General features: G+C 33.2%; 3 protein-coding genes across 3 annotated transcripts; all 3 read right to left on the reverse strand.

The window, feature by feature from the left end:
* Positions 1 to 940: 940 nt before the first annotated feature.
* On the reverse strand, positions 941 to 3966 carry LOAG_03377 (hypothetical protein). The gene is made up of 7 exons (XM_020446302.1): positions 3682 to 3966; positions 3096 to 3298; positions 2668 to 2866; positions 2361 to 2489; positions 1982 to 2071; positions 1692 to 1834; positions 941 to 1230 (listed from the first exon to the last, which is right to left on the reverse strand). Exons 1-7 carry the CDS (start codon positions 3934 to 3936, stop codon positions 1068 to 1070), a joined length of 1182 nt encoding a protein of 393 aa, XP_020303337.1. The 5' UTR covers positions 3937 to 3966; the 3' UTR covers positions 941 to 1067.
* A 696-nt stretch (positions 3967 to 4662) lies between these two features.
* On the reverse strand, positions 4663 to 5600 carry LOAG_03378 (hypothetical protein; the record flags this gene model as incomplete). The annotated part of the gene is made up of 4 exons (XM_003138915.1): positions 4663 to 4702; positions 5033 to 5130; positions 5159 to 5291; positions 5572 to 5600. 4 exons carry the CDS (start codon positions 5598 to 5600, stop codon positions 4663 to 4665), a joined length of 300 nt encoding a protein of 99 aa, XP_003138963.1.
* LOAG_03379 (calcineurin subunit B type 2) lies at positions 5320 to 8785 on the reverse strand (the record flags this gene model as incomplete). The annotated part of the gene is made up of 6 exons (XM_003138916.2): positions 5320 to 5861; positions 6347 to 6469; positions 6927 to 6988; positions 7564 to 7623; positions 7750 to 7926; positions 8745 to 8785. Coding segments are annotated over 6 exons (514 nt in total), but the record flags the coding sequence as incomplete, so codon positions are not given.
* Positions 8786 to 9158: the final 373 nt, after the last annotated feature.

Genomic DNA, 9158 nt, shown 5'->3' on the forward strand with positions numbered 1-9158 from the left:
AAAAATCATTTCTCTCCTATTATTTTCGAAATTAATCAACTCATCTTTTCGAATCGATGATTCTTAAATAGAATTTTGAACTCGCTAAAGGTGAGAACAGAAAAGCTCTGCTTCCATGTATTGCTTGCATTTTTATACCATTAAAGCTTAACAACTTCTATGATGTCGTCAGGCAAGAGGAATTTAAAATCAATAATTGATGTAGCATCAAAAGGACTTTAATCGACATTTGAACATACAGATTTAACTTAAAAATTTAGATCTGAAGAATTCATTTCGGGAGATCTATGACGAGAATACCTGTTTGCTTTAGCGTCTCTTAAAAATCAACTTTTCTTAAAAACCTTGCAATTCAATCCTTATGCAATTCTGTTCAATACAAATCGTAGGAAGCCGAATCCCATTCGTGCATATCAATTTTCTAAAAGCGATTGACGAAATCAACCTATTTGAAGCTTCTTCCCGTCAAGCAACTTTAAAGCAGCTCTTTTGAGGGCAAATTCCACAAATTTCTTGTCATCTTAAAGCATCCAACAATCTTAGAAGTCACCCAAAAATATTGATTAGTATTAAATCGCCTTACTGACGAATGCGTCCCAAATGTATTCGACAACTTGATTGCATTATTAAAGTGCTATGTTTCGTTCATTGAAAAGATCAATCAGATCCATAATTTAATATAAACTAACTGGGAATTTTACTATTATGAAACGAGAAATTTATTTCCGAAACATACTTGTCGAATTAACGAGGGCGGTAAACCAACACATATTTCAGAAATAAATTGCAGACATATACCGGATATATTTCTCATGTACTGTACAGTGATTTTTAAAGCAAAAATGGTATTAGAAATAATATTTCCGACAACATTATACTTCCTCTCCGCAAAAAAAAAAAAAAACCAATCAACAAAAGGTTTCTCAATGTTGAAAATCTTTCTCTCTCTCTAGATTTTCCAAAAGTACAGCACATATAGAAGCAAAAGAAAAAAAAATTCCAGCAACTATTTGCAATCATCTTTCATCAGTCTTTTGAGCAACACATTTGCACAAAATGAGAAATATCTATGTCATAGATACCGGCCAATTAAGACAATGACCAGCAAGCATAGCTCTTTTAGTAGTTTGAAAAGCATTTGTTAACAAATCTGCTCCTCCTTTAACGCGACAAACTGTGGATGAGGCGTATGGATCAAATATCGAAACTTGATGCTGCTCATATTCATTACTGAAATAAACAGAGTCCTTAAAATGAATAAAAATGAGAATTTATCAACTGAAATTTCTGAATGAACAGCTACGAAAAAGAAGCTACATCGTTTGCGCTTAAATCAGTGATACTTTACAAACTTGAAACTTCACTTGAAAATTTGAATATTTTTTAACACCTATAATCTATTAAAATTATTCGAATAAACTTATCTATGCCAATTTTAGTGTAGTTTTTCTACTGAACCTTCATTTATCTTCATAGGAATTGAAAAAGTGAAAAAAAGAAAAAACATGCACACTACTTCGTAATAAAATCTAAAGTGAAACTATCTCAAAATTCATCTCACGAAATCACCCGTTGATGAAACTTCAAAAGATTTGAATTTCAAGTGAGCAATAAGGAAGTATTCGACATTATTATAAGGAAAGAAACACGCTACGGGAGAGTTCTTTGAGAAAAAGAAACAAACACCTTACCCGAATTGGTTCTTTTCGGTAACAGTAGCATTGCTTAGATGAAAACTGGTATGATTGAAATCATGTTTTGCATAATGACTAATAAACAGCAATATTAATTCTGCCACATCTGGTTCTTGTCTTTCTTTGAAATCCAAATCTTTCTAAATTCATACTGTAGTGTAAAGAATTCTAACCAGGAGATATCCACTTTTAATTTAAGAAATTATGATCCAAAACTAAATCAAGACAATAAAGGAAAAGGAATTTGAAAAGAAACATACAGGTCTCCCATATAAAGATAATGCTACCCGTTGGATTGGTAAGGTAGGCCTCAAGTTGCCTTTGAATTTTTTGCATATAACTGGTAGAATCGGTTGAATACCATAAGAACCAGTGCACTGTAAACAAAAAAGTTGAAGAATGACTAACCACGTTAAGCGTTTTTCGGAAATACATTTAAACTTAATATTTATCTTTTCTATCAACCCTAAAACGACATAAACAATGAAAAATGCAACAGCAGATGGGCCAAACAGAAGTCTAACTGTTTGAAATGCAAGCCTTCCGAAAGATCCTGTAAGCATGTACAAAGTTCGACAAAAGAAAGCCGCAGAAAAATATGCTGTACAGGCAGTACAGTCCTGTTCAAAATCTTATATTCTGTTAACAAAAATAACATTGATATACCTGCAAAAAATGTAGAACCAACATCAACACGTGATAGGTGGAAAATAAACCATTCTTGCTGTCCTTCAATCGTTGCGATTCCAGCCATTTTTGCGCCCACATATTCAACAAGGCCACCCGTCCATCATACTAAATTCAAATTTTACTAAGATACAAAATTTCATGATGCATCAGAAGCAAAGTAATAGAATTTTAAGAAGGATACATACCTTTTTATTAAATTCGCATGTCCATTTCGTTTCTTAAAAATACAAGTAGTTTTTTAGCAGTGTAAGTTAGGCAAGAAATGAAAGTTGCAATTTCATACCTGAGCACAATATCGAACAAAGCAGGTGTTTCTAATTGATGCATATTTTTCGAATTGAATATCAACTTGCATATGTTTCTGCGTTTGTAAATGAAGAATTGGTACTCGAGCAGTGTGAATAATATCTGTCTGAGACCAGTCGAACTCCTTACATAGAGAAGATTCTTCAATTCTGGTTTTTACTTCTGTCATAAATGTCCTGCAAATAAAGGGTAAGTTTTCAACAGTAAGTCAAAAATGACGACAAATCTTATTCAAATATATGTTTAAGTTACTTAGTACATAACAGGATATCAAGTGATCCTTAGCATTCAGTGTTATTATAGAAAAAGTGCAGAACGTAATTATATTGTACGGCACTTGTAATAGTACATTTCACAATAAACAGTGACAAAAGCTGAACCTCAAAACGGTTTCGAAACGCATACCGCCTAAAATTTTCCTTGGAGAGTAACCGCAGTAGTCTTTCACGTTGTTTTTCATCAGTCGTTGACAAATAAACTAGATCGATATCTGATACGCCACTAGCAAGTCCTGAAGCAGTTGAACCTACGGGTACAAGATACTGGCCGTGATTACGTGCTAAGATCCGACGTAAACCCACAACGATATTGTTTCGATACTGAAGAGTCTGAAAAAAAAAAAGAGTTCATGTCTTATCGCCTTTTATCCTGCCCACCTAAAAAGTAAGAGCGATTCAAGCTAAGAAGAACAATGAATTCATTACAAAAAGCGCTGCAAAAAATTATAGCTACAGGCTTGGAAATACTGAAGAATCCGAAGGTTTTAAAAATTACTTGAATTGTACTAACCATACAAAGAAATAACATTCTTTGTATAACATAATTCTAAATTTCAGGTACATTTGATGTACATGTCAGTTTTTGATAGAGAATATGCAGAGCTCTACAACGGCTGATTGGCAGGTGTATTTCGTTAACAACCTGCGAATAAACATTGATTGGTGTTTGGAGGTGTTAAAAAATTATTAAATTCAAAATTTAATGAAATCACCCGCAGGTAACTGTTGTGCCGTTGAGTCGTCTCTTCTCTAATAAGCATGGACAATCGTTGCAACTCCTCCTGATGCTTCTGTACCATAAATTCCACAAAACTATCGCATACTGAGAACTTTCTCCCACTGATCTTTTCTACGACAGTTGTTGAGGAAGTTGCCTGTTGACTTTTAGCACTGTTGTGTCGAACTTTTGTCCGAACTGGTTGTATTGTATGACAAACAGCATATAATCGTAAAACACACGTTTTCATTAGCAACTATAGCGATTAACCGGCCGGAAAACAAATCTATGATCAATAACGCACCATTAAAAGAAATTTAAATGTCTAAAATAGGAGACCAACTTTGACTCGGAATTTCCATTCCTTGAGAAATTCCGTGGCAATTCCTTTCGATTCTCTAATCAAATGTAATTCTTTACAACTTTATTGTCCGCCAACTAAAATAGCTTTGTGACTTTTATATTCCTACTTTTAAGCTGCATCTCCAGCCAGACTAATCCGATCCTTCACATCAAGGAAATGCTCTACCAGTGAACCATACTGAGAACCAAAAGATCGTAATCACACTTATCAACGCAAAACAGAAAGCCAAGTAGCAATTCGTAGGGGATACTCCCCTTCTCTCTTTTTCAACACTGTGCGTGGGAACATTTACTTGTTCTACTTTAAAAATGATAATCCTTTTATTTTTCTGCTCCATACGTGAGTGTCCTATTCTGATAAGCTATTTACCCCACCCTATATGCTAATAATGGATTCTTTGAAGCAAACCATTTCATTTACTAAATTGAGTAGTATTTTTGTATCCTTCATGTGGAACAATTTCGAAAAGAAATGCACGGCAGATCGTACTACTGACTTCGCTCATCTTTCATTCAGTTTCCAGCATATTTTAAATTAGATTTGAACTTTATGTTTTATACTATATATAACTTATGCAATTTATACATTTCAAAAAGATAAGACAAGATTATTTTAGGCATATTCCCATTGTACAGAAGCAACTTTCTTTAGACTACAATTAATTTTTTAAAAGAAGCATTTACCTACTGCGACTTAATAATTTTCAACAAGCTTTATGGAAATCAAAGGTTCACTTTGTCGAATGCTTGATGAATTCTATCATAACTGTTTATGATACAATGCACAGTGGCAAATAACCGAATAGAAAATCTAAAAAAACGTTTCCTCAAAATGCACAAACAAGACAGAAGAATCCTCTAATAAATAAAAGACTACTACGGTCTACTAAACAATCACGAATTAAATATGTTAGTCAGTGAATGTCATGAAAGTATTTACTATGAAGAAAAAAGGAAAAGTAATAAAAATCGCATTTTGGCACCTTTTAGGATCAGATGGCCCGTAGAATGAAGTCCAAATATTTTTCACAAAATAATAAACTTCTGCAATATAATAATTGAACAGTATGGACCAAACTTCCTGAAACTTACTAATAAACTGAACTAACCCGGGAACTTTTTACAAGATATCTTAGCATTCCACTGCAGAAAAATTGGATCAAATCTGTGCAACATGGCCATATTTTTTTTGGCATGAAATTTAGGAATCGGAATCCATTACCTATACAATTCGAGAGATCTCTTAAAAAAAGCATTTCCATTTAAATGTTTCGTTTTCTTACTTATTGGCACTGAATTTACAATGGAACAAAATCTTTTACATATCAGTCCAAGTATCGTCAAAATAAGAGTCGTTGTACAAATGTACCGATGATAGCAATAAGGACAAAAGTTAGAATTTCAACATAAACAACAAATCTGAGGCGAAAAAGACCTAATTCACGAAATGCTGCATGAAAGCATATAAATCATAGATGATGTGAAAATATCGAACTATTACTCATAATGCTTTGGCTTTAACCTTTCCTGGTGAAAGATAGCTAGAGCCATTTTTTCATCTCCATCGCTGCTCTCATATTACTCCCCAGCACATCCATAATAGCGTTTCATTCACGGATAAATCACGACAGATAAAATCGGCTACGGCAAACAAGAAAAAAGAAGTAAACAAGAAAGTCCAGTTTACCAAATTTGAGAGATCTATTTCTTTTCGACAACAACAAAATAGAAGCACTGCTGCTACTGAAGACAGTATAGGAATCAAATATTTTCCAGTACCATTTTCTTGTGAACTTCAGTATGTTCCACAACCTAAAAACATATTAACAATTATTCACCCTCAAATTCGATAGTTTATGAATGGTGAACATTTCTAGAATTCAGAGGACCTAAAAGATGGTGCGTACAAGCACTAGGATGGTTGGCTCATAATCCTGGGACAGAAAACATGGCAAGACGTCACTAGCCGTCCAAGGGCATTATAATAGCTTCACAAACTGCAATAAAGAAGATCTGAGATACCTTAATCGTCTTGATAAACAAAAAAGGTAATATTTCATTAAGCATTAAGCATTCGACATCAAGAGATAATCACTAAAGCTCTAAGCTGAACTGACAGTCGTTTACTCCATTTTAAAATGCAATAAAACAAGACGTGAAATGATGTCATCGATTGAATCAAAATGGTCGGTAAATATCAATAGAACGACAGGAAATTTTTAAAAACAATCACCTGTAACGAATTAAAAACGAAAATTATAAGGAATTAACATATAAATTAGAAAATTGAAAATTACATCGCAGAACTCATCGAATGATATTTTACCGTCGCCATCTTTATCATGAAATAATATTGTTTTATCAACTATTTGCTGCAGTTGGTTATCTTTTAAATTGTTTCCCACCATCATTTTTAAAACCTAAAACTTTAAATGGTTCACTATTTGAGCGAATAATAAAAACTTTATAATAATGCTTTTTTTTTCCTGTTGACATCGATCAATAATCAGATCTTGGAATTACGAATGATATTTCTTCCCATAGCTCGCTTTTTTCTTAACAGAAGGAAAACAATGAACAAAATGACTAAACATATGAAAGAAAAGTTTCATATGCCAAGTTCTACTCCACATTTCAATCAGCAGCACACACACTGAATAGCATTGGAAATCCAGTGGAAAAAAAACAATAAAAAAAAAAGAAAAAAGGTAAACAAGGCAATTATAAGGAGGTGGAGTTGGAGTTTCAAGGAGACAGTAGCAAGGAGATAGAATTCATTGCAAACTCACCAAACATGGATGTGGTGCGTTTAAAGTGCCAAATTTTAAAATCAACATTTTGAAAAACTTTGCTAAATTAACTGCTAATAAGACTTACTTGAAAGAGTTCTCCATTCGAGATATATCCATCCCGATCCATATCATATATACGAAATGCAACTACAAATAAATATGGCTCAAAAATATCAATGTTGAGAATAGTTTGAAAATTTGAAAGAGTGTTCTAATCATCTTTTAGGCTTTTTATTACTATCTTCCTTCCAATTTATCATTTAAAAATCAAAGCAATCCTAGTCGATCTTGCTTCAGTAAGACCATTCATTTACAGGTATTTGTAAAAAATTTCCTAACACCAACTTCGTTTTTGCATTTTTTGTACAATGAATAAAATGTTTTTAATCTGATTTTTATAGGAGTATAATGGCTCAAAACATGGTTCTCTTTAACCGTATTCCTAAAACTTTAACTTTTGTAGTACAGTACGAGAATCCGTTATTTTCTATTAATCCCTTTTCAGCAGCCAAGAAAAGCTCAAACTGGAAATTTTGAATATGACCGCCAGTCGGTCTTTCCCAAAGGAACTAAAGGCACAAACTATCATGATATATGCTGAGTTCGAATGATTATACGCGGAAATATTGGTACCTTAAAAGGCATTGAGATTTTGTTGGATTTTGGTACTTGTTATTCCATACAGCACAGAAATTAAAATTACGCAATACAACAAAACTTACATTTGAGCTTCACTGTTTTGTCTCCTTTAACACTAAATTGTGATATTCCCTGAATGAATTCTGAAAATAACGTACTGTTATTGAACCCGTTTTATAAAGCGAAAAAAAAAAAAAAACCGATGAAAAGTAAATAAACCTTGAAAGTATACGAATTCAATAATTCCACATAAAAAATAAACATTAAACCTCTGAAATCGACTTCCCCATCACCATCTTCGTCGAATATATCAATAACTCTTTGGACCAATGGATTCTGTTGCAATTCTGGCAATGACATAAATTCGTCAACACTCAAACTTCCGGAGCCATCCAAATCCAATTTTTTGAAGCGTCGTGCTAGGCGCCGCAACTCATATGCATCAACTGCAAATAAAATTAAGAAAATTTGCAAAAAATGGCTTGTGCAATCAAAAATTAATGGAATTATTTCAAAAGTAAGTAAAGTAAACGGTTACGTAGTGTGAAAAATAAATGAAGTAGATATATAAATATAAAGCATTAAAAAAGCGTTATATAAAGCATTAAAAAAAAAATTCATATGTTGCCCTCCTATTAAATCTAATCCATACAATTCATGGTGATGCAACAGGAAAAACTAAAGAAAGGAAGAAGTTATCAATGGAGAGTTTGAAGCATATGATGTGGCATCTAGCCTGCTGGGTAATTCAAATCAAACGGTACGAATCACGGAAAGCCTGGTTGGTTTGTGTGTTTGGTACCACAGTTTCTTTTTTTTTCTTTTTTAGTAATTTATGCATGATCGTATGCCACAAGTAGTATATCAAGGATAGCTGTCTTGTATGACTCCCACCGTTTTAATAGTGGCTCCTCTTAATTAGCGCCCCGCTGCTGAAGATACAGAAGGGAATGAATATTTTGGTAGTCAACAATTGTTTGCCAACACCATTTAAGGGGTATGAATGATTAAGATACTAACATAGTGATGGAAAGAATACTAGTTCAGAATAGAACAAAGGTTAGACCAACATTTCAATTCAACTGCTATTTTTTGTTTTAAATTAATGAAAAAAGACGAACGACTTTGCAATTCAGAAGAAATAAACTATTAGCTTTGTGACTGCAGCAAATATATACTAGTAAACAAATACTTGAAGGAATTTGAGGACAACTTCCAAAGAACACGAAGAAACGATTTAAGTTGATAAAAAAGACAAACTTACAGTTGCTGCACATTTCCATCGGTAAAGATGATTCATTTCCCTGAAATACGACGTCATGAATTTCTGCTTACAGTAAAAAGCTTGCTAAAATTGATAACCTTAGTAAGTGGAACAGTACTGACAAAAACAATTATTAATCATTTATTGAGAAATTGTTTCTTATCTCATGGTTTTAAAAGACTTTTGAACATAAATGCAAGTAATGTTCATTCATCGAAAACTTTCAAGATATCTCCCTGTGAGTTATAAACTTTTTACAAATCAATTTGATCCCACCACGACAGAACTCATCAGTGTGAAATAAGAAATGACAAGCAAAGGTGGAAAGTTTGAAATCATCCACTAACAGCGAGCTGGGTGGGTATCTCGAAGCATCTTGAGCTCTCGACAAGTCTAGGGCAGTCGATAGCAGAT

The sequence above is a fragment of the Loa loa genome (assembly GCF_000183805.2).
Source record: "Loa loa unplaced genomic scaffold supercont3.40, whole genome shotgun sequence".
NCBI lineage: Eukaryota > Metazoa > Nematoda > Chromadorea > Rhabditida > Onchocercidae > Loa > Loa loa.